The sequence below is a fragment of the Balaenoptera physalus genome (genome assembly GCF_965194825.1).
Source record: "Balaenoptera physalus genome assembly, chromosome: 3".
In the NCBI taxonomy this organism is placed as follows: domain Eukaryota; kingdom Metazoa; phylum Chordata; class Mammalia; order Artiodactyla; family Balaenopteridae; genus Balaenoptera; species Balaenoptera physalus.
This window is the reverse complement of record NC_138890.1, coordinates 17,547,560-17,572,874: the sequence shown is the minus strand read 5'-3', so window position 1 is coordinate 17,572,874 and position 25,315 is coordinate 17,547,560. Positions and strand designations below refer to the sequence as shown.

The following is a 25,315-nucleotide window of genomic DNA, read 5'->3' as shown; positions in this document are numbered from 1 at the left end:
CCCTGAGGTGGAGTATGTGGTTCTCACCGTTGCCACACACTGGGCTCATGCCAGGGACTCAGAAGATACAAACACAACACGCACACATGCGTGCACTGCCCCCAGGCCCCTCAGTCAGAATCTCTGAGGGTGTATACATTACCCAAATGCTTCTAATGAGCAGAAGGGTGACTTACTGCCACCAGACCTGCTCTCTCTCTCCAACTAGCTCTAGAGAGCCCTGAACAGCTGAAATGAAAACGAATCTGTCCCACTCATGATGCTGTTCTGAATCCAGGTGGGCACTGCTCAAGAGTTCCCAGTGCAGCCTCCAGCGGCCAGCCAGCCTCTGCTTGTCCTGAAAACATACCACCCAGCACTCATGTGGCATCAGGGCCGTACACACCTCGGCTGCTAACAGGCCTCTGGAAAGCAGGGGGCCAGGACTCTGTTGGTGATCCCTCGCCAGGAGCAAGCCCTGAGCTCTCTGGGCCTCACGCTGTCCTAATCCATCACCTGGGGATGCATAAAGCCCAGACACTCTGGGCATGAAAGTGTGTGGTACAGAAGACATTGTACTGTTAGAGGATTATTCTCCGGGCCTTTTCTCTCCCATGAATTGATAGAGACTATGGTCTGTTTATGTGGAGACTTAGAGTGTAAAAAAAAAAAAAAAAAAAAGGCCATCAAGAGCCATTTTATGCAATTTTTTTTTTAACCTTGGCCCCAGAGTTAACTATTTAACCTTAACCCCTTCCAGTAGCAGAAAATCCATGTGCCAAACTGTTAGTCACCAAGGCTGAAACAAAATTGCCAGGAACCGTATAAAACCAGGCACTGATTCCCACAGCACACTGATTCCCCACCCCAGGTGCACTAATTCCACTTCCCATTGCTCCCTCAACTTATGGTGCACTGACTCTGCCTCCACACTTTAGACATGGGAAGGACACGAGGGGGAACAGATGTTGTGATGCTCCTAGAAGCAGTACCAGGGGAAGGAGATGAGCAGGTAGGCTGGTGATCTCTCCTGCCATCCTCAGGCAGCCCAGGTGGTAAGTGCCGTGATGGCTAGAACCAAGTGGATCCCATCAGCTGAGTAGACCCTCCGGAGAGTGGCAGGAAGGGCACACTGAGCCTGTTGGCATCATCATGGCTGGTGTTTGGATCAGGGCCTATTGTGTCTCCTGTTTTGTTTTTTACTTTCCTGATGTGGAGTGTGTCCTCTGACACTGACATTGGATTTGTGTGTGGGGTCAGGCTCACCCACATGAGTACCAAAATCTATTTGCCGCTGTTTAGCCTGTGACTGAGGGAATTATGAGGGGATTATGTTAGTTTGTTGTCACCCCGTAAGGTGTTTGTACTTCCTAAAACATATAACACTTTGAGCTCAGTTTTACCCTCTGTAAAGGTGGGCAGAATACAAGACCCACATCTAATGCAGCTGTGAGACCAGTATTGAGCTGAAATGAAACTGCTTTGACATTCATCAAAAATGGCTGATCCTTTTGTTTGTTTAGGGCAGAAGTCAGCAGACTTTTTCTATAAAGGGCCAGGTAGAAAATACTTCATCTTTCAAGCCATATGGTGTCTGTTGTGAACAAATGGCCGTGTTATGTTCCAGTAAGACTACCTGTGAGATTAGAATTTCATATATGTCATGTGTCCTGAAATGTTATTCTTGTTTTGATTTTCTTCGTTCAACCATTTGAAAGTTCAGACATGTCCTTAGCTTGCAGGCCATAGGAGGACAGACTGCAGGGCTTTGTAGTCACCTGCCCAGGTAGGTGTGTTCCTTCTGAGGTTTCACATAAAGTTGTCCAGCATTGTCTGTCCTGGAGGGCAGCTTACTTCCCTCCTCAGCCCCAAACTCAAGCATGGCCTTAGCTCTTCACATGGCACTGCCGCTGGTGGCCAAAGCTGAGTCTAGGGTTGCGGCTGGGAGGGTTCTGGGTATCTTTGCCATAAAAGATAAAAAGGGCATAATGAAAAAGACAAAAATGACATAATGAAACATGAAAAATTAATGACAAAATCTTTAAAAGATTTTATTGTGGAAAAATGAAAATACTAAAAATATTTTAATACAATTAAAATGTGTGTAGATTCATGGTTATAGTTGTATTTGGGTATAACTTAGAGGAAGTGATGATACTTCCTTTCTCAAAGTCAGTCATTAAGGATTCAGGATCTAATGTCAGTTGTAAGTTCTTTACGATATAAAAAAATCTTTTGTCTCTTCAGGTTTTTCTGGAAGTAAAATGAACAGATGAAGGATGCTATTTCTTATCAATGTATTTCTTGTGTGTAACTGGTAGTACATATCTGGACTACATTTAAATGTTCCATCACATGTCCAGTTCTTACATTTAACCAAATCATCTAAGCAAGATCTGTGCCAAATGCCAAAATTCTGGTTACATCATGTACTCCGCTATCAAATAGCAAAAAAAGTTTCACTATTTTCAAGAAACTTATGCTCATCAGGAATCACATAACCATTTATTTTTGTGGGGGATAGGAGGTCCTAGATTCTTCTTTTCCCTCCGACTTCTAATATTGCATAAGTTTGGTAAAGAAAGCGTTAGAGAACAAGCTGCCATATCTAAATTAGCTAAAGAATTGATCATTAATGCTCTCAAAGACTGTTGTGAATTAGTTACTTTATCTTTTATGGCAAAATTGCCATACAGCCAATTAGTTGTGTGACCAAACTGCTTGCAGCAAAGATGCTCACAGCAAACATACCGTTCATAGGCTGGGAGACCCCTACCACCTTGTTTCCTGACTGTGCTCAGCTGTTCAGAGCCTCAAAGCCTGCGCTGATGGCACAAAGTCAGTCCTGTTCCTTTTAAAGGCAGAAACGGGGAACAGTAGAGAGAGGGGAGTGAGATGGGAAATGGCAGGTACTGGTTTCCACAAGTGATCTTCTCTGGAGGCCCAAAATCAGCACACACACAAATTTTAGGAGAGAGGAAAAAACAAAAGTCAATCCTTGAGACATTTTCAAATAACACAGGAAACTCAACTACATGCAGTCAGTTGGGGTGGGGGCTTTGGTTTTGGGTTTGATGAAATGGCCTCTTGGAGACAGTTGTATTGATTGGGGCATCAACCCTGGCATGAGACCACACGACAAGCAGGTGCCTCCAAGGACCCACTGGCCTCACCTGTGAGGAGCCCCCTCCCCTCTCACTGCTCCCAGTTTAATTATTAGCTATGGGTTTGAATAAAACTTGAAACACTTGAAAATTGTAATCAGTTTTCACATTTGCAACTGATTTCTACAGCCACGTAATATCTCAAGCTTTTGGCACCCATCTGGAAACTTAGAACAGCAGTGTGTTTGCCCAGGAGGTAATTTTCCCTGATTCATTTTGAAAGTGAAAAGTCACAGGGTTGGTCCTTCAGCTAGGGTGGTCCTGCTTCCCAGAAGGACTGCTCAGTCTCATCCCTCAGCTTCCTCAGTGAGAAGCAGACTGGCGTGGGCAGAGTGGGGAAGGCATAGATGCAGAGACAGCAGGAGCTTCTCGCCAGCCCAGGAGAGCCATTCAGGGGCCACATGCAGTGTCCAGGTGAGGAGACCCAGGCTGCAGGGGTGGGGAGCTATGAGCAGGACCATGGTCAAGGCTGTGTTCTGTGGGCCTGACTCATGTCCTGGGCTCTCGATGGTTAGGCAACCATGTCCAGGCCATCCCATCATGAGTGGCTACTGTCCTGGGGGGCACTGGTGCCGCACTAACTGTCCAACATGTTCTCCCACCAGGTCTGAAGCAGCACTTGTTCCTCAGAGCCCTCTGGATTTTACTCTTATCACGTATCACAACTTCTGCCCCTTTGTCTCACCCTGGGGAGGCAAGTGTGAGCTAGGGAATGGGCAACTTACTTCCCCCATCTATCCCTTCTGGAGGTCGGAGGGTTAGGGAGGTCTAGGGCATGTTTCCTAGAATGAGTAAAGGGCAGGGTGCAGAAACCCAGCTGTACATGAAGGAGGGTCAGGGCCTCACAGGTGTCCCAGGATGCCTCTTCCTCCACACTCTTAGGCTGTTTCCACCCATCAGCAGTGGCTGTTCTGTTCCCACGCCTGGCCCATGGAGCTGGTGCTGAGAGATTAATGAGGCTGGCCCTTTTTTAGAGGCTCAGGGCAGATGCCTTGGAAAGGGGTGGGAGGTGGGGTGCAGCCATTGGGCTCCCACACCATGGAAGGTGAGGACAAGCAGAGAATGCACAGCCTTGTGAAGTCCCTTGGGTGTAGTTGTTTTGACCTTGCGCTGCATTTTCCAATGGAAATGACGCTCTAGAGGGCAGTTTGTTTCCTAATGTGATGGCAGCATTGAGATGCACAGCATGGGAATGAAGATGATAGGGATGGGTCAGAGGGCAAGGCCAGGGATCCCATTCCCAAGTGCCCAGTACGTGGGTCATCTGTGAATCAAACACTCAAGTCTGCTCATGTGTGCTGGCCTTGCTCTGAGTGCTTACAGAAGCTCCCCAGAGGAGAGCTCTGTTTACCTTTCTTATGGGCAAGGAAACAAACACCTAACTCCCACCCAGGGTCGGCACTCAATCCTCTGGGGGCTGCTGAGATCCTGACTGCCCAACAGGAACAAACCCACAGGAAGGACTGTGGGGAGAAGGGAAAGTGTCCCAGGTCGTGGGTGTGGTCTGGATGAGACAGGGTTACTTACAGATCCAAACCCACCCATTTATGGCCCATCTCATAGAAAACTGGTTTCTTTTCGGAAGCAGTAGCTGCCTGCTAAACTTTCAGACCACCTTTCTTACCAATTCGCTTGTTCATGTAGGACATTGCCTTGGTGCAGGAGGGTCACAGAGGGGGGGTTGAAGCAATAGCTGGGGAGGTGGTGAGATGCCCTCTGGGACACTCACTGTCCTGATCCCTCCAGCTTAACCCCAAATCAGGAGGTGCCTGAACCTGGAGCCTCACTCGCTCTGTGTGCTTGCTGGAGTGTGCGGTCATGAGGAAAGACACCATGGCATCTTGTTCAAGCCCACTCTGATCTATGGGTCCTATGAAGTAAGCACTCTGCCCTCTTGGCATCATAAGCTAGCCTGAGGCTGCTCACAGCTCCACCCACTCCTGCTTGCTCAGCTCTCCCTTGTCACACTGCCCAGCACAGGAACATCATCATGGGTGGGGTCTCCCTGTTACTCTGCCCTCAGGGTCCACAGACCTCAGCATGGGTGGGGTCTCCCCATCACCCAGCCCTTCACTCTTACCAGACCTTACAGCATGGAGTAGGGTATCCCCATCACCTGGCCTGGCTGCAAACTACAAAAGAGCAGATAGAGGTGTATGATCTTCCTGGGGCTGCTGTAACAAAATACCACAAACTGGGTGTCTTGAAACACCAGAATTTAAGCTCTCACAATTCTGGAGGTCAGAATTCTGAAATCAAGGTGTCGGCAGGGCCCTGCTCTCCTCAGAGGCTCTAGGGGAGAATTCTTTTGCCTTTCCACCTTCTGAGGCTACGTCTCTCCATTTCCACTGCATCTTCGCATTGCCTCTTCCTCTTCTGTGTGTCTGTCTCAAAATTCCCACTGCCTCTTGCCTATAAGGACACTTGTCAGTGGATTTAGCATCCACCGGGTAATCCCGCATGATCTGCTCATCTCAAGATTCTTAACTGCATATGTAGAGACACTTTTTCCAAGTAGGTCATATTTACAGGTTCCTGGAATTAGGATTGGACATATCTTTTGAGGGCGACAATTCAGCCTATTATAGTCTGCCTGCTGTTCCTCCTAAATTCACATTCATCCCACATACAAAATACACTCACTCCATCCCAAATCTCCAAAAGTCTCAACCCATTACATAACAGCTCTTCATCCAAAATCTCATCTAAATATCATCAGCTCTGATCTCATCATCTGAATCATCTAAATCCAGTATTGGTGAGACTCTTGGTATGGTCCATCTGGGGCAAAATTCCTCTCCATCTCTGATCTGTGAAACCAGAAAACAAATTATCTGCTTCCAAAATACAGTGGTGGGACAAGCATGTGATACATGATAGACTGTTCCTACTCCAAAAGGTTGGGGGAGGGGAGGGGGAATGGAAGTTAGGAAGGGTCACCAGAGTTCCTGTTTCCTGTCTGGCATGTGAGGAGCTGGGAAGTCGCTACTCCATCCTAACAACAATTTAAAAGCTGAACAAACTGAAAATCAACAACCCTTCTTGGATCCATTAAAGAAGTGAATTCACAGGGCAAACTTCCTAACTCATTCTATGAGACCAGCATTTCCTTAATACAAAACCAGACAAAGGCATTACAAGAAAACTACAGACCAATATTTCTCATGACCATAGATGCAAAAATCCTCAACAAAATATTAGCAAACCAAATCAACAATGCATAAAATGATTACACACAATGACCAAGTGGGATTTATCCCATGTTTGTAAGGCTAGTTCAACATTCAAAAATCAATCAATATAATCCATCACATCAACAGAATAAAGAAGGAAAATCACATGATCATATCAATAGATGTAGAAAAAGCATATGATAAAATCCAATACTCATGATAAAAACAGCAAACTAGGAACAGAGGGGAGCTTTCTCAACTTCATAAGGAACATCTACAAAAAAATCTACAGCAAATATAATGGTGAAAAACTAGAAGTTTTCCTGCTAGATCAGGAACAAGACAAGGGTGTTCCTTCTCACCATTCCTTTTCAACATTGTACTGAAAGCTAATGCAATAAGATAAGAAAAAGAAAAGTATACTGATTGGGAAGGAAAAAATAGAACTGTTTATGCTTGCAGAGAATATGATTGTCTATGTAGAAAATCTGATACAATTGACCAAAAAAACCCAAACAACCTGCTGGAACTGATAAACAATTATAGCAAATCTGCAGGATACAATGTTAATATACAAAAGTCACTTTCCTATTTCCTATATAGTCACTTTCCGTTGATGAACATATGTAATTTGAAATTAAAAACAATGTCATTTACATTAGCACCCCTCCAAATGAAATAGGTAGAAATCTAACAAAATATGTACAAGATCTCTATGAGAAAAACTACAAAATACTAATGAAAGAAATCAAAGAAGAGCTAAATAGATATTCTATGTTCATGGATAGGAAGACTCAATATTGTCAAGATGTCAGTATTTCCCAACTAGATCTATAAATTCAATGCAATTCCAATCAAAATCCCGGTAAATCATTGTGTGGATATCAACAAACTGATTCTAAAGTTTATCTGGAGAGGCAAAAGACTCAGAATAGGTGACTTGATATTGAATGAGAAGAGCAGAGTCAGAGCATAACCTGACTTCAAGACTACTGTAATGCTATAGTAATCAAGACAGTGTGGTATTGGTGAAAAACTAGACAAATAAATAAGTGAAACAGAATAGAGAGCCCAGAAGTAGACTCACATGAATATAGTCAATGGATCTTTGACAAAAGCGCAAAGGCAATACAATGGAGCAAATATAGTCTTTTCAACAAATGGTGCTGGAACAACTGGACATCCACATGCAAAAAATAAAAAATATGAGTCTAGACACAGACCTTACATCCTTCACAAAAATTAACTCAAAATGGATCATAGGCCTAAATGTAAAACATGAAACTATACCTAGAAGATAACATAGGAGAAAACCTAGATGACCTTGGGTATAGTGTTGCCTTTTAGATACAACACCAAAGTCATGATCCATGGAAGAAATAACTGATAAGTTGGACTTCATTAAAATTTAAATTGTCTGCTCTGTGAAAGATACTGTCAAGAGAATGACAAGTCAAGCCACAGAATGGGAGAAAATATTTGCAAAAGACATACCTGATAAGGACTGTTATCCAAAGGACTGAATGAACAAATAAACTGCGGAGCATCTAGACAATGGAATGTTACTCAACACTAAAAAGAAATGAGCTATCAAGTCATGAAAAGACATGGAAGAACCTTAAATGTGTATTACTAAGTGAAAGAAAACAATATGAGAAGGCTACATACTATACGATTCCAACTATATGATGTTCTGGAAAAGGCAAGACCATGGAGACAGTAAGAAGACCAATGGTTTCCAGGGATTGCAGGGAGAAAGGGATGGACAGGCAGAGCACAGAGGGTTTTTAAGGCAGTGAAACTACTCTGTTTGATACAAATATAATAATGGTTATATTTGTCAAAACCCATAGAATATAACACCAAGAGTGAACCCTAATGTAAACTATGGACTTCGGGTGATAATGATGTGTCAGTGTAAGCTTATCGATAATAACATGTACCCCTCTGTTGTGGGATTTTGGTAGTGGGAGACACTGTGTATGTAGGGACAGGGAGTACCTTCTCTATACCTTGCACTCAATTTTGCTGTGTAAAACTGCTCTAAGAAAGAAAGACTACTTAAAAAAAAAAGGAAAGGAGGGAAGGAGAGAGGGAGGTAAAGGAAGGAATGAAAGCAGTCTCCAGTCCCAAGCAATACTAAAATCCAGCAAAGTCCCTTCAGTTTCAAGACCTGAGAATAATCCTCTGTGATTCAAGGCTTTGCCCTCTGGGCCCAGCTCCACTCTTGGAGTCATTCTTCCTTTTTCTTGAAGGATAGAGCATGTCAACAGCTCAGTAGCTCTATCAGCCTGTTGCCTGCCTGTAGAATTTCAGAAGTCCAACAGCCCTTTTTCCGCTCCATCCCTTTCAGTTTAAGCTGTCAGTGTTTCTGCTGATTAACATTCTCAAAAAACTTGTGGGTCTCCCGTGTTTGTCATGGGGATCCACACCATAGACAAGAAGATCCTCCATAGATCCTTCCTGGGTAACCCCATCTCTATTCCTGGCTTCTGCTGAGATGGTTGAGTGCATCCATGAGGTCACACCCTTAATCTCTTCAGCCACACTGTTGGCTTTCTCACCAGTGCACACTTTCCCAACCATGAATCTCCTAATTTTAGCCTCTTTTGCTATCTGAACAGGCTGAGAATTTCCCAGATCATCAGGTGCTCATCATTTCTGTTTAACAGTTCCTTCCTCAATTTGTCTCTTCCCTCTCAAATGTTACTGTAAACAGCCAGGAGGTACCAGGCTACACCTTCAAAACTTTGCTTAGAAATCTATCTCTTCGTGTTCATTTACAAGTTATGCTTTCCACCCAACAGTAGAATACAGTTCAGCTGAGTTCTCTGCCACTTTATAATAAATTTCCTCCAGTTTCCAATAACATGTTACTCATTTCCTTCTGAGCACTCACTGGCAGAGTTTTTAACATCCATATTTCTACTAATAGTCTATTCAAGGCAGTTTAGGCTTTTTCTATCACGTGTCTCAAAACTTTTCAAGGCATTACCTAATTCTGAAGCCACTTCCTTATTTTTAGGTATTTGTTGCAGTGGCACCCCACTCCTGGGTAATAGAATCTGTATTTGTTTCCCGGGACCATAACAAAGTACTACGAACTGGGTGGCTTGAAACAACAGAAAGTTACTCTCATAGTTTCGGAGGCCAGAATTCTGAAATCAGGGTGTTGGCCGGGCTGCGTCCTCATATGGGCTCATCTGGGGCTCCAAGCTCATCCAGGTTGTTGGCAGAATTCAGCTCCTTGCAGCAGTGAGACTGAGGTCCTCATTTCCTTTCTGGCTGTCAGCTGGGCTGCTCTGAGCCCCTGGAGGTCACCCATGTTCCTTGCCACATGGCCCCTCCATCTTCACACTAGCAGCAGAGGCCAAATCCTTCTCATGCTGTGAACCTAGGACTCTCCCTTTGCAACCAGTTGGAGAAAACTACTTTTCAAGGAAGTCATGTGATTAGGTCAGGCCCACCTGGATATCTTCCTATCTTAAGGTCCACTGATCTGGGACTTAGATTCTATATATCTGCAAAATCCCTTTGCAACAGCACCTTATTAGTGTTTGATCAAATAACTGGGAGAGGCTGTGTGTACACCAGGGCAGGAATTTTGAGGGTATCTTAGGATCTGCCCCTCTCTTTCCAGCATCCAGGAAAGCTGTGGCCCGGCCCTCACTCCTCACCCACAAGGAGTAGACGCATCGACCCACAGTTCTGGCTCTCCTTGCTGTCTGTAGGACTTCAGTAAGTTACTTCCCACCTTTGAAGATTCATTTCTGCACCTATAACATGTGGATTCTGAAGATCCACTGTCACAACCAGGCAGAGCCCCTGGCCCAGGCTTACTTCCTCTCTGTTTATCTGTGAGACACCCCCACCCCTGATGGCTGTGAGATGTCCTCACACTGGCTTCAGGAGCTAGGAGAGAGTGAAGAAAGGGCTTTATGAAGCCACTCCTGTTCCAGGAGGCTGTTAGTGCTGAGGGCCTGGGAGAAGTCCCCTTCCTCTCCTTCACACGTTTGAGGAGATGGAAGGAGCACAGTGAAGCCAATCATGAGGGCTGCAGCTGTGGGGAAGAAACCCCCTCACCCTCTTGGCCTGGCGAGCGAGGTGACCAGGTGCCTTTGTCATGTCAAAAAGAACCTCTTGCTATGGTTCCAGCAGGCTGTTTTCAGGGTGACAGCCAGACCAGAACCTGCAGCGGGCCAGGGAGGTACAGCTGGGGACTTCCAATGAAAATGGCCAGCTGGACACCAGCCCCATCCACAGAAATGTTCCTATTTGTTCCACATGTTCGGCGTGTTTTTAGTTTAATGGTTTCTATTGTGGTGCAGTGTTTCCAGCAGTAAAGTCAGGGCAGACAGGAGGTAACTGTGGGCCCAGGATCCCCACATAGCGAGTAGGGCACTGCCCAGTTGCCAGTGATCAGGGGTGTGAGTAAGGGTCTGAGAGGGGACATCATGGTTTGCTGCTGTTTGTGGGTGCAGCTCACGCCAACAGAAGGGCAGTGCAAAGGGAGAGGACAGCAGGAAGAGATGCAGACCTGAGGGGTGAGGCCTCTTCGGAGCTCACTCTGCTCCATGTGGGGTCCCTCAGCGCTCTGCATGCTGTGGATGGATTGGCGAGACAGTGTTTCTGATGGGGAGCTGGCTCTGCCTGATTGGAGAGCAAGTCCAGAGCACCCTGCCCTCTGGGGCTTGAATCTTGTCTGTTTGAAAGCAGGATCCCCTTGAGTTTAGTTCCTTCCCACAGCATTTCAGTGCAGTAGACATCAAGCATTTCTGACAGTCATCGAGCACAGGTGGTGAGCTCCTATCACTGGAGGTGTTCCAGGAACCAGGGCACTCTCAAACAGTGACTGTGCTTTTTTTGGAGAAACTGCCATAGGGACCTGTCCATCATGTAACATCATGTAATGCTGTGGTTCAAAAACCCGCCTTCCTACCTGCTTGTTACAAGAGGGTCCCTAACTCAAACTGCTCGTGTTTGGGCCTGAGACAAGTCTGGCCCTTCCGGCCAGCACTGAGATCATCACTTTGTTCAACAAACACCCCTCAGCTTCTGGGAGGGAAGAGAGGCAATCCCTGCCTTGGAAGGGCTCAGCATCCATGGAGAGAGGGGCCGAGGCCCAAAGCGGGGCAGAGATCTTCTGATAGCACCCAGAGCACTAGGAGGCGCCCTCTGATTGAAACAGGACGGGGAGAACAAGCCAGGGCGTCTGCAGTTCTGGGTGAAGTTCTCAGTGCCGTTGACACATCTTGTGATGAATCAACTGACTGCATGGAGCAAAGCTCACCTGTCCAGTGCCTGGGAACCTTTCTGGAAATTGCCATGGAGTGAGTCTCTGGGAGACAGAGATGCAGATTCTCAAGGTGGCAGGCCCTCGGGACTACCGTCTTCTCTCTCCTCTTTGCACCAGGGCTGCAGGAACCCCGTGGGGAGGGGCCCACCTGTAGGAGGGTGCTTGGCAGAGGAAGCAGAGACAAGGCCCCAGTCTGTGTTCTCTGGTTTTGGCCCCCACTCCCCCTGGGGAGATAGGGCAGGTGGCTGCAGCATGCTGGTATTCAGGGTGAGCCCTAAGCAGGCCCAGAGGTGATACTGGAGCCCCCATTAGGGTCTAGGTGCATCAGCTATACCCACGTGCAGCTGGGTTCCTCCACCCTTCCAGTGGGGCCTGCCAGGGGTGAAGTGGGCACATTTATACCCATAAGGGCATGCCTGGCACACAGTTGGCACCAAACCCCATTTAGGGTCATGGCTACATGAAGTCCAGTTGGATGGCATAGGGGAGGGCTCCTGAGGGGGTATGCCACTGGGAAAAGCTATTTTTATTGCCCTAAACCTCAAACCTCCAGCTTGGGTGTGTCTCTGAGCAGGGGAGTGGTGAGCATGGCGTGGTGGGAGTGAGGAAGCAGAAAGCAGAAGGCCTGGGCAGTGTCCTGGGGAGAGGGAGGGGTGGGCGTTCCTAAGGCCCCTTCCTGTAAAGAAGAAGGCCCCATTGCTTGGGACAAGCACAGTCCTGCAGGAGGGTGTCGGCAGTCCCTGTGGAAGGACTCCACACTTGGCACCCGCCTCTGACCAGTCTCTTATTTTAGAAAGAGGGCCGGACATTTTGTGCATTTGTACGACTGAAGTTGCTGTGTGCTTGGCATGACTAAATCGCAGACTCTCACCAAAAGCAGATGTTTATCTCCAGATGCCATCCCAGCGAGCACATGGCCTGAATAAATAAATAAATTACTCTGCAATTTCAGAAGTAAAGCATGCCTGTCAGTATTGGCTTTCAGTAATTTTCAAGGGAGAAAGTTCCAAAACAAAAGTCTGCTTGGATTTGGAAATGATACCTCCTTCAAAGCTTAATTCTTTCCTTATGTTCAGAGTCTGATAAAAATGAGATACAGATTGAGGCCTATTTTAATACAGTCCTGCTATCTGTATAGTGCTAAAGGATCAAGATAAATTTTTGTGCGGGAAGTATTTTGCTCATTCATTTGTTGAGCACACTCACCTCTGAGTGTGGGCTTGCCTGGACCCCCGCCTCCGGACCCCTGGGAAGATGTGAGAGTGAGCTTATAGCCACAGCGAGGCAGAAGTGGGCTGGGCAGTGGTCAGATGGCAGGGAATTTGGACATGGGCAGGGGGAGGGCATCCAAGTGGAGGGGACAGGCGACGGAGGGGGCAGGGTGCAGCTGGTGCAGAGCTCAGGTGGCATCTCCCAGCAGCTGGAATCTGGAGTGTGTGGAAGGTGGGAAGGGGTGGGCTGTGAGCTGCTTTTCTTTATGAGGGAGGTCTTTGGTAAGCATCAGGGTGGGGGAAGCAAAGGACCCACCCCCTCCAGGCACCACGCCTAGACAGGCAGAGAGGGTGAAACCCTGACAGGTGTTCTGAAAACAGTAACTGAGGTGACACAGTGTTACCTGCACGGTGGTACACCGTGGAGCCTTCCGGACAAATGTGTCTGCATGTAGGCCACCCTCAGCTTGGGCAGACATCAGCAGACCACGGGAGGCTCCCTGCTCCTTGATGAGGGTCCCACCTTCTTTTTTTTTTTAAACTTTTTATTTTATATTGGAGTATAGCCGATTAACAGCATTGTGATAGTTTCAGGTGCACAGCCAGGCAGGTCAGCCACACGTATACATGTATCCATTCTCCCCCAAACTCCCCTCCCATCCAGGCTGCCACATAACATTGAGCAGAGTTCCCTGTGCTATGCAATAGATCCTTAGGGTCCCACTTTCTGAGCAGACCCATGGCCTCCTCAAGCCCTAACCTTCAGCTCCTCAGGCCTTGGTCACCAGGATTTGCACAGGATCCTAACCAGGAGCCCTGCCCAGGGCCGGCCTCTCTCCCTCCCGATTCCAGAGCTGGGTTTGGTCAGGGGAGGCATGCCTGGGGTGTCCAAGGGTGCAGCAGGAACAGCCTTGTGGGGTGGAAGAGAGAGGGCTAGCCTGGCTCTAGGGCAGAGGAGCCAGTGGGAGAGAGTGTTCTGGCCTGTAGCCCACCAGGCTCCCTTGGTGCTGTTGCTGTGTGTTCCTGAGCCTGGGTGAAGACACATCACAGGACAATGGTGTGTGTACGTGAGTGTGTGTGTGTGCGTGTGTGTATTGGATGTGGGGTCAGGTGTGTGCGATGGAGGGTATGTGGGTGGATTTAGAGGTTTGTGTGCATGGGTATGTGTGTGGGTTTCAGTGTGCATTAGTGTGTATGTGCATGGGTGTGTGTATATGTGTGTGTGCATGGTGTGTGCAAGGGTTTGGGTGTGTGTGTCAGTGTGTGAACATGTGGTTTTAGGATTTGTGCGAGTGTGTGGATGAATGAATGTGTGCATGAGTATGTACATGGATTTGGGTGTGGGACCTATGTGCACATGAAGGTTTTGGGGTGTGAGTGTGTGTGCATGGGTGTGTGAGAGGGTCTGGGTGGGTTGGGAGCCTGGACCAGGGTGCCCTGTGGCAGGACAAGGAGTTCTGCCTCCTAATAACCGAGGTCAGCCATGCTCTGTTCTGTCGTCGGGCAGTGGCTCCCAAAGAAGCTGTGCAGCCCTGGGCAAGGGTGGATCTGAGGCTGTCTGCTCCAGACTTTCCCCTCTACCACCCACAGTACATTAGTTGCAACATCTGAATTAGGAAATGTGAGTATTCTCAGCCACGGCGGTTGAGGGAATGGTGCTCGTTTGGGTGGCGTGCCCAAGATACTCAGCAGCCACTACTGTCAGCTGCACATTGGTGTCCCTTAGGGAGATGGAAACCTGTGTCTGGGGCAGAAGTGTTGTCGTCTCAGAGGGACTTGAGTTTGGTCTCCATGTGTGTGGTCAACTCTTGCTCCTTGCCCACTCCAGATCCAGCGTGTGATACACGTGCTCTGTGTGGGCTCTGGTTTCCCATCCAGGTGTGTGGTCCTTCCGTCTGATGTTGAAGCCTTCCTATTGGTGACAGCCAGGTTGTACTGGCACTAGTAACCATCATTCTCTTTTTCATACTCTGTGCACTCCCCATGCAACAGTTGACTAGTACCACCTCAGCACAGAGCACAGCAGTCCTTGGACTACATCACTCCATCTGAGTGGCCCGCCAGTGTGAGTCACAGGTCACAGCGCCCAGTAACTACGGAAGACCAGCAATCTGTGCCCTATCCAGTGGACACCAAACAGTACTGCTTTCATCAAGTTTTGGGGCCACCATACGAACTTTTTACTCTTCTCCCAGTCTTCTGCTTCAGTCACAGACCCTGGACCTTTCACACCCCAGGGAGGAGTTTCCCAGGATGTGGGACTTTGGCATGAACACTAGGATGTCACTTCCCTGTCCTGGGACCTGAGGAACCCTAGTGAATGCAGGGTCCACATGGTCCCTCTGAAAAGGCACAGCGGTAAAGAAATTCATTAGCCAAAGTGGCTTCACAGCGCTAAAACCTCCCACGTGTGTTTCTCAAATAAGCAAGGCACACACATCCTTTGAGGGGGCATACTACGCTAGTTTCCTGTGCTCTCCCAGCTCCACCTCCACTGCTTCCTCCCTCCATGGGAGAGGGACCGCATGCTCATCAGAGCACTCCAAGGACTGGGTGGGAAGGGCGCAGGATGTGCACAGCCACAGGGCTCCCTTCGGCCCATCTGCTGCTGGTTTTGAGCAGCCCAACGCCCCACCGGACACCAGGGGCCCTGTTCTTAATGCACCACCCAGGGAAACTTGGGTCGAGCTCTGGACTCTGGGAAGGCTGAGGAAGCTGGGTCAGACATAGAAATTCTCTTGGAAGGACAGGAGTTGTGGCACCCCAAGTTCTCTGCAGACCAGCAGAGAACGGTATCACCATCTTCCCCGCTATCACCTCCCACTCCTGCCCCCCAGGGCGGGGTGCCACTCCTAGCTGGCCAGGCTTTGGCTCCTGGCCGGCTGAGAGCCAAGGATGGGAGAAGGAAATGTGCAGTGAGACAGCTACGCCAGCTCACCTAGGCCCAGGCTCCAGACAGGGATGGTGACTCCTGCGGGTGGGCCCACACCCAGCTCCTCACTCTAAGGGGCAGTAGGACCCTCATGGCCTCATCTCTTGGACCCCGTCCTCCCTGAGTACTGTCAGTTCCTCCCCAATTGCTGTTGGTCCCACTCCCCACTGCAGTATACGCAGTGCCTTGTTACAGCCAAAGGAAGCCTTTGGGCCAACTTTCCACTGAGGAAAGGGAGGCTGCTGTCCGTCCTCCCTTCCTAAGCCTGGCTCATCTTCTCCTTGAGTGATGGATGATACTGCACAGAGCTCAAGGAGAGGCAGCTGAGGAGGGTTTAGGAGGAAGAGAGGCTCCTGGTTTAATCCCCACCCCCTGACAAAGGGAAGGGAAACTGAGGCTCTGCAGAAGGAGAGTGAACCATCCCCTAGGCCGCCCAGGGCCCCGCTGTGGTGAGAGCCAAAAACAGTCTTACCCTGAGAAGGAGCATAGGGCAGACAACCTCTGAGTCCACCCTCTGGGCAGAACCATCCTGCCCAGGAGGCCAGGCGTTTCTCCCCAACTGTAGTCCTGTATTTTCAGGTCTTCACTGAAAGAGGCCAAATGAGTTTCAAAAGGTTAAAGGAAATCAAAATTAAAAAGTAGAAAAATTCACAAATACAGAATCTGCAAATAATGAGGGTCAACTAATTAATGGTTTGTGTTTACTTTCTCTCAGGAAGGATCATGCTGGCTTAAAATAAAAACATGTATATGGAATGCTTAAAACTGGAAAAAAGCTTAGGAAACTCTGGCTTGTGGAGGAGGAAACAAACCAGGATACTGGGTGGAGTCACCTCGGGAGGCTAGGCCAAGGCCAAACGGGCATGTAAATACCTACTTTTGTCATATCTCTGGATGAATGTGGGCAAGCTGAAGAGTTCACGGCAGAAATAGGTTTTTCCCACACACCACCGTCCATGCAGAGCTGTCTGGGGTCCTTCTTTAAGGTACTAACTGCATGCTGCAGTTCTGGAACCCTCCTGGTTCTTCCGTGACCCACAAACATTGGAACTAAATATCTGCATAGATTAGGGATGGCTCCAGGGTGCTTGCAAGTGTTGGGTGCTTCTTTACTGACTTTTCTAATTTATAATTAAAAATGCAAGCAGCTGTGTGGAGCTTTGCAACACAAGTTTTCCTTCCCTGGAGCTTCTGGATCAGTGTCTTGATATTGCAAGGCAAACTTAAAAACAAAACATTAAATTTCCTGTAAAACCAACAAAATAAATTGTAGCTGAGACTGACCATAAAACAGCCTCTTCCTTGACTACCATGGTAAAAGTCACAGTTTAAACACATAGTAGTAAGAATATCATTAGACTGATTTGAAATCAAGCTTTAAATCCATGATCTCCTCTCTGGGATTGTTCTTCAATTGCAATTCTCATCGTATTTATGGATTGACCATTAAACATTAATTCCTATGATAATAACTGGTCCTGAAGAACTGTTTTCAGTAGTAACTGTGCAGACACATTCTCACCAGGTGCCCTGCAGGGTGGGAGCCTGTGCACGTCCCCTCCAGAACTGATGTTTGCCTTTTAGTACACCTTGTGGTGATATACTCAAAACTATTTTAGCAGATATTCTTTGTGAGAGGAAAGAAGAGGGGAAATTTATGCTGGAAAAATAGTTTTCTTCCCTAGTTACTTTTTAATCTACATAAGGAAAAGGAGGTTATTTTCAGGTAAAACTCTGACTTGCAGACACAGCTAGAGTGTTTGACTCCGGAAGCCCATGCTCCAAGGGCCATCAGAAGAACTTTCTGGCCACGCATGCCCTGAGGAGCAATGCCAACCATGAGCTGCTGTCAAGTTTCATGTCTTCCTATGATGTCAGGTACATTTGTAATGTTACGCAATGTTTCTATACATTCAGGATTTTGTCACACAAACTTCCTTCCCATGGAACTGGGCCCAGAAGGAGGAGGTTGTGTCTCCATCACCTTTGGTGGCCACTCCATGGAAGCAAGCCTTCCATCACATGGGCTCCTGGAGCATGTGCTAATCCACTAAAACCAATGTGGGAGAGCTGTTCTGGGACTTTATCCCTCACCAACTCAGAGGTAATTATGCAGTTATTTATTCATATGTGCATGTGTGTGCACACACAGAGGCATACACACACACAGACACATATGTGCAGACAGACTCAGGCACATGATGCTCATGGAGACACACAGATATGAGGAGACCTGCAGTCCCACACAGAAACATGCAGACACACAGACACATGGAAACGTGCAGGCACATGCAGACAGGCACACACACAGCATATACTCAATGTACCTTGTTCCAAAAGTTTTTAGAGCAGCTTCTAAAGGATGCATAAAATATCTCAGAAAATAGATTAGTTACAAGAAAGAAAATTTGGGAAAAGGATAGTGACTTCAGATGGAGGTAGGAATAAAAGCTAACAGAAAGCATAACGATGCTAATGCAGTGACAGCTAGCTCTCCTACATTACTCACCATGTGCCTGGGCTGAGGCTTGTGTGATTATCCTGCATTTCCCAGGTGAGAAGCTGCATGTCCAGCCACCTCTTCGGGCATCTTTTGGTGGTGTCATCATGTGAAGCATGGAACCCTCCGTCAGGAACCCCTCTGAGCCACGTTTGTGACCAGCACCAGGCAATGTCTCGCACAGGTCGGTGCCTCTTGGTGACAGAACGGGATTCCCTCCTGAGGTCTCTGTGTGTGTGCTCTGCTCCCGCAGCCTGTGTCTGGCATCTCTCATGCCCCAGATGAATGCTGTGGCTTTGGCATTTACAAAGGCCATTGCTGGAGCATTGTGGGCTGTTCTCTTGGGCCCAAATACGGTTTGGAGTCAGAGAAGATATTTTAAGGAGGGGTGGGGGGTGGCTCATGTTTGGACACCCCCTGTGTCACCATCTCTGTCCTTTTTGTTCAGAGGAATGATTGGCAGCCAAGAGACCTGTCCCAGCTGTGCGGCCATGTGGTCCCAGGCATTTTCTTCCCTCTCCAGGACTTTCCAGCTTGGCCATCTGGTCAGTAAGGGCCTGCTGCTTCTTGGACCCTTTATTTGTTTATTTTTTGAGGCAAGGAATACGACTTTATTTGGAAAGCTGGTAGATCGAGAAATGGCAGACTAGTGTCTCTGAAAAACCATCTTCGGGCCCTTTAAATGAGCTTGTTTTTCTGGTCAGACTAGACTCCGCACTCACATGATGGGAATAGAAACCACAGGCGGGACCTCAGAACAGAACAGGTGCAAATCCTCAACTGATAGATGCCACCTGGCAGCCTGGAAAAGCTAGAGTGGAAGAGAAGCAAAAACTCAGGTAAAACCCCACCAAGTGAACAGGATCCTCATGGGGCAGGTGCATGATCAGGATCCTGCCAGAGTCTTTGCAGCACTCATACTGTCTGAAGCTCTCCTGTTTGTTTAAATCCTTATCCGTCCCCACCCAACAACTGCGGTGTAAGACCCATAAGAGCTGGGACTTTATCCAAAATTATTGATGAGTGAGTTGGAGGTTCCATCTCAGGTGCCCATCGGGCCTCATTGGCAGCCTGGGTGAGGTGGAGCAGCCCAAATGAGAGGGAGCAGCATGAGTGAGAGGGAGCAGCCTGGGTGAGGTGGAGCAGCCCAAATGAGAGGGAGCAGCCTGAGTGAGAGGGAGCAGCCTGAGTGAGAGGGAGCAGCCTGAGTGAGGTGGAGCAGCCCAAATGAGAGGGAGCAGCCTGAGTGAGGTGGAGCAGCCCAAATGAGAGGGAGCAGCATGAGTGAGAGGGAGCAGCCTGGGTGAGGTGGAGCAGCCCAAATGAGAGGGAGCAGCCTGGGTGAGGTGGAGCAGCCCAGGCGAAGTGGAGCAGGTAGTGAGACAGAGGCCTCAAGAGAGGAGAAGGTCCAAGGCCTGCACATGTGTACTTCACTCTCTGAGCAACAGCATGCTGGAGTTGAGGCACAGCTACAGCCCCCCAAGGGACAGTTTCAAGGGTGCTCAGCTGTCATACTTGGTTGTTTCTGTCCAAGCCGCATCAACCATGCGGTTTCCTTTAATGAGGACAGGAGCACATCGTGTAAATCTTTCCCGTCCTCCCCAGTGGCCCCCGGTGGCTTTAATCTAGCTGATTATGGTCTCTGTTACAACTAGGTACTTAACTCTGCCATTGTAGAGTAGAAGCAGCCAGCGACAATACAGACACAAAGGGGTGTGGCTGTTCCAATAAAACTTCACTTATAAAACAGGTGGCAGCCAGACTTGGCCCACGGGCCATAGTTTACCAACCCGTCCTAGATCATCTCATCAGTTTACACTCCTGCCCTCTCCTGCTGCACAAGCTTGGCCAAGACCCCCAAGGAACCGGGATAGTTCCTCCTCTCAGAGCTCAGCGCAGCAGGCTGTTCCTCCACATAGCCTCCTGGCCCACTGGACCCCAGGGCTTCATCCCTCAGAAGGGCTAAAAGAGGTGGGCTGCTGCCCAGGGTCTCACCCAGTGCTGCTGCCTCTGGCCCCGCATTGTCTCTTGAAAGTTTTTGGAAAGTCCTGAATGGTGAGGTACTCAGAGTATCTGATTTCACACATCCTCGACAGACTTCAAAAACAGGAGTGGCTGGGATCTCTGCTTCCTTCTCTGGAGTTAGCCTGTCTTAGCATCCAGAGTGTGGGCTTCTTGAGGGCCATGTTGGTTTTCTGGGTGTCCTCCCCTCAAAGAGCCAGTTGAAGGAGGAGGCTCAGCTGTAGCACCCAGCACATCAGTGCAGTTGCTGGGTCACCGAGGGGAGGGGCTTCAGGGATGCAGGTGGGTTGGGCAGGGGAAGGGGTGACACCCTCCAGCACCTGAGGCTCACTCCTTCAGGGTCTGTACGGCTCTGACCCCTCCCTGCCTCACCTGGGTTTCAAGGTACAAATACAGATTCCTGGGCCCCACAACAGACCAGGACCAGAACCCTAGGGAGCCCAGAGATCTGCATTTGCAGCCTAATGACTCTGAAGCCTGTGGCGTGTGAACCCCTTTCTCCAGAAGCGATAGTACCCAGTTACTAAGACCCCTTCCCCTGAAAAATGTCCGACGGAAGTACTCCTTGTTCCACATGACCCACACAACCAGGGAGTGGTCACCCATCATGGCAGTGTGCCCTGGCCGTGGGCTCCATGACTGGGGTTAGGGTAGAGTAGGCTAGAAGACTCACCTGTGGTAGGGTCTGGAGGGTGTGGCCCAGGGCCTGTGGGTGCAGTAGAGGGGCCAAGGGAGACTGCTGAGAAGGCCGCAGGGTGGCCAGGGCCCTGGTAGGGGAGGGAGCCTCAGTGTGGACACCTCTGAGCTTTCCCTGAGGGGTGGTCCAGAGGCACTAAGACAGGTATCACTGAACTTGTATGGACCAGCTGGCCTGCCTGGGGTGGGAGATGGCTCCCTGCAAGCCCAGGGTGGGCTATGATGCTGGGTACATGGGCCAGGGGCTTCCAAGTCCTGGGCCCCACCCTCAGGCAGCAATCTGGTGTCCACTGGGGGAAGCCAACACTACAGGCAGGTTTGCTGACCCCCCATGGCCATCTACCCTAGGCAGGTGTGGCTTGGCCCTGTCTGACTCTCCTCCTGCTCCTCGCCTGTCTTGAGTCAGCACAGGGGCCTGGGGTGCAGAGGTGTTGATGAGGCTGAGGTGCTATGGGGGAGGTCCCACCCTTCCTGGGACTCCCCAGTCCACACTGAGCGGGCTGTCAACAGTCTCTGAGAAGACACCACTGGTGGTCCCCTCATCCCTACAGGACAGAGTCTCTGCTCCTGTCCTACTGCACTCTCTCTCTGTGCACCCTGTCCTGGTCACCCCCAACTACCCCACCTGCCCTTATACTTTTTATTGAGGTGAAATTTGCATAACATGCAAGTAACCATTTTTAAGTAACCATTTTAAGTTCAGTGGTGTTTGGTGCGTTCACAATGTTGTGAAGCCACCATCTTTATCTAGTTCCAGAACATTTTGTTACCCCCAAATAAAATGCCAATAAACAGTTTCTCCCCATTCCTTTCCCCCTGGCCCCTAGCAACCGCCAGCTTGCTTTCTGTCTCTGTGAATTTGCCTACTCTGGACATTTCATATAAATGGAATCAAAATGTGGTCTTTTGTGTCTGGCTTCTTTAACTTAGCACAATATTCTTGAGATTCATCCATGTTGTGGCATGTGTCAGTACTTCATTCCTTTTTATGGCTGAATGATCCATTGGTGGATATTGGGCTGTTTTCATTTTTTGGTTATTGTGAATAATGCTGCTGTGAACATGGGTGTACATGTATTTGCTCGAGTCCCTGTTTTCAGTCCTAGGGACTCCATCACCTAGGAGTGAAGTTGCTGGGTCATATGGTAATTCTATATTTAACTTTTTGAGAAACCATCATTCTGTTTTCCACAGTGGATGTACCACTTTACATTCTCACCAGCAGTGTACACAGATTCCAATTTCTACACGTCCTTGCTGACAGTTGTTATTCCCCCCACACAGACCCTTTTTCTTGTATCTCAGCATGTGTAAAGTAGTATTTTGTTGTGGTTTTAATTTGCACGACCCTAATGACTGATAATAATGAACATCTTATTATGTGCTTGCTGACCATTTGTATATCGTCTTTAAAATGTCTATTAGTCCTTTGCCCATTTTAACTGGGTTGTTTGTCCTTTTGTTGGTGAGTTGAAAGAATTCCTTATATATTCTGTATACTAAACTCTTTTCAGATATATGATTTGCAAAATTTTTCTTTTGTACATTGTCTTTCACTTTATTAATAATGTCCTCTGATACACAAAAGTTTTTAATTTTGATGAAGTCTATTTTTCTTTTATTGCTTGTAGTGTCATATCTAAGAATTCATTGCCAAATCCCAGATCATGATTTGTCCCTGTGTTTTCTTCTATGAGTTTTATAGTTTTACATCTAGGACCCATTTTGATTAATTGAGGTGGGAGGTTAATTTGAGGTAGGAGTCCAACTCCATCTTTTGTGTGTGGCTATCCAGTTGTCCCAGCATCATTTGTTGATGAGATTCTTCTTTCCCCAAATGGTCTTTGTACTCCTGGTGAAATCCACTGGCCATAGATGCTTGATGTGTCCCTGTACTCCCAGCTCCATCCCATTGGTCCTATGTCTATCCCTATGCAACAACCTGCCTTGCATTTGAACCACCACCGTTCCCTCAGCTTCACCAGGACTCACATTCTTCCTGGGTACCTGGGTCCTGAGCCTCTTCCCAGCTTTACCTCTGATTTACTGTCCCTGCCTGAAGGGGGGTTAGACATGCTTCACACTAAGTCTACTCCAGCTGTGGCCTGTGGGTATCTGTGCTGGCCCTGCTCCACCACTGTTACCTGTGTCCATCCTGGGTAGTGCCCCACTAATGAGGAGGGCAGTGGGTCCTTCTCACCCACTTCTCACCCTCCTCCCCTCCTTCCACCTCCATGCAGTTGGCCCTTTCCTGAGCGGGGCTGGGCCTGGGTCCGGGTCCCTGCTCCATGTTCAAGTCTCAGAGCAGAGGTCCAGCACCCCTCATCCATGAGCCATCCTGGTCGGGAGTGTGGTCCCATCAAAACCCTAAGGCTATGGGGAAGCCCCAGATCTGGGAACTCAGGACTTGTTGGTGAGCCTGTGTAGGTACATGTAAAGGCCCAGTTCTGACACCCACGCCCATGAGCTCAGCTCCCAGCTCGACCACGTCCATGGTCTGACCCTGGACTGGCTGCCCACCCTGTAGTAGACAGTGACCTAGTGCCGTGAGGGGCTGAGCCCATCTTTTCTACCCCTGCTTGGGCCTGAGCCTTCAGAGCCCCTGGGAAGACTGCAGCCAGGGTAAGTCACTGCTGATTAAACTAGACAGGAATTTCCTGGGTGAGGTTATGTTCCTGGAACAGTCCTGCCCTCAAGAGGCATGTGGGGACAGATAACCACTGCTCAGGTATAGGGTTATAGATAACCACCTGAGAGGCTTGGCATTGCAGAGTGGAAGCCTGTAGGAACTGGACCCTGAGGGCAGACCGCAAGCTGACCCGATAGAGCGGACAGGGAGGGTGTGGGGGGCAACTGAAACTCAAAGTCCAGAGAAGAGGATGGTTTGTATGTATGAAGGTGGGCACAGCTGGTGTGACCAGAGCACATGTGAACCTGAATTCTTATGAGTTCTTATGAGTGTCATCACATGTGTGCAAGTGTACCTGTGCATGTGCAAATGTGTGCATATACGTACAAGTGTGCATACATGCAAGTGTTTGTGTGTGTGACTGCATGGGTGTGGGTGTAATGTATACATGTAATTGCATGTATGCAAGCATGCCAGAGTGCGTGCAATGTGTTCATGTACGTGAATGCATGTCTGAAAATGCTCATGTGTATACATGTATATTGTGTGAACATGACTGCATGTATGCCAGTGTGCTCGTGCATGCAAGTGTACTAGTGTGAGTGCATGCATGTGTGAATACAAGTGTGTGAGTGTGTTGTGCAAGTGCACCTACAAGTGCATGTGTATGCATATGCAACTGTTCATTTGTATGTTTGCCCGTGTGTGAGTACAAGTGTGTGTGTGTGTGTGCACAGTGCATATGTACGAGTATGTGTGTGCATGTGTGCATTCCAGAGTACCTGCTTGTGTGTCCAGTATGGACCAATGCCCTAGATGGTTGATAAAGGGCAGGGGCTCCAGCAACACCCTCCAGGTGGACATCCTGCAGCATCAGTGAGGCCTCCTAGGGTGTGGAGCAGAATTGCTATAGATTGGTGCAGACAGGCTCCTAGAACCCAGGTGGTGAGGGCCAGGGTCAGATGGAGGCTGAGAGCTATGGTCCAAACAGTAAGAGGGACAAGCCCAGAGCACAAGTGAAATGGACAGATAAGTGGGTACCCAAGGGAAGTGGTGACCCTCAGTTGAGAGTCAAGAGGTCTCAGGACTTGGGAGCAAGAGACCCTGTCCTGCCAGATTCCAGGTAATCTGGAATCACAGAACCCCATGGTCGGGTTGGACATGGGCCTGAAGGGTCCCACTCAAGGATGGGTCCTGGCTGGCTCCCAGACTGTGGAGCAGGGTCAGCCCCACCTCCTGAGTCCCTGTTGGTCTCAGCTAAGGTTTGGACCACTTCTCCAGCACAGCCTGGCTGGCACTTGTCCCCAGGGTCCTGAGCCCCATGACCAGGATCTCCCAGGGCCACCAGCCACCCAACCTGTGCTGCCTCAGGATCTCCCCTACAGCTGTAAGAGCCCTGGTACCTGAAGGCAAAGGGTCCCAGGACCTAGAACAGTCTCTAGCTTTCTCCTCAGTGAGACCCAGTGCAACCCCAGGAGGCCCCTGGGGTCAAGAAGCCCTAGGGGAACGTGCCCCAGGGCAGGTGGGGAATAAGGAGAAGTGGACACTGGGCATGAGGCCCAGCCTAGAACAGGAGCTCAGTGCCCCCTGCCCCACCTGCCCTTCTCCCAGCAGGCCCCACCAAGAGGCCACAGGGTCAGGAATAAGACCAGGTCTGAGAAGAGGGGCAGCATGTTTGGCCAGGGGCAAGCTTCATTTCTTGTTCTAGAGAAT

At 48.8% G+C, this 25,315-nt stretch overlaps 2 protein-coding genes across 7 annotated transcripts in view; both read left to right on the top strand.

Moving 5' to 3' along the window:
• SNAP47 (synaptosome associated protein 47) overlaps window positions 1-22,574 on the top strand; it is an 86,296-nt gene extending 63,722 nt beyond the window's left edge. For 2 of the 3 annotated variants that reach the window (XR_014261834.1, XR_014261835.1), the window contains 2 exons: window positions 9,957-10,054; window positions 17,673-22,574. The gene's annotated coding sequence lies outside the window, so the exon portion shown is untranslated. Of the gene's footprint in view, window positions 1-9,956; window positions 10,055-14,815; window positions 17,495-17,672 lie in introns of those variants that run through there. The other variant, XM_082455126.1, reaches the window with a different exon arrangement.
• The window catches only part of PRSS38 (serine protease 38), a 143,214-nt gene that overhangs the window by 2,243 nt on the left and 115,656 nt on the right, over window positions 1-25,315 (top strand). For 3 of the 4 annotated variants that reach the window (XM_082455129.1, XM_082455130.1, XM_082455128.1), the window contains exons 1-2: window positions 17,753-17,859; window positions 18,310-18,439. The exons of the other annotated variant lie outside the window; for it this stretch is intronic. In XM_082455129.1, the coding sequence (XP_082311255.1) occupies window positions 17,815-17,859; window positions 18,310-18,439 (175 nt within the window). In that variant the 5' untranslated portion in view covers window positions 17,753-17,814. Of the gene's footprint in view, window positions 1-17,752; window positions 17,860-18,309; window positions 18,440-25,315 lie in introns of those variants that run through there. 4 annotated transcript variants of the gene reach the window in all.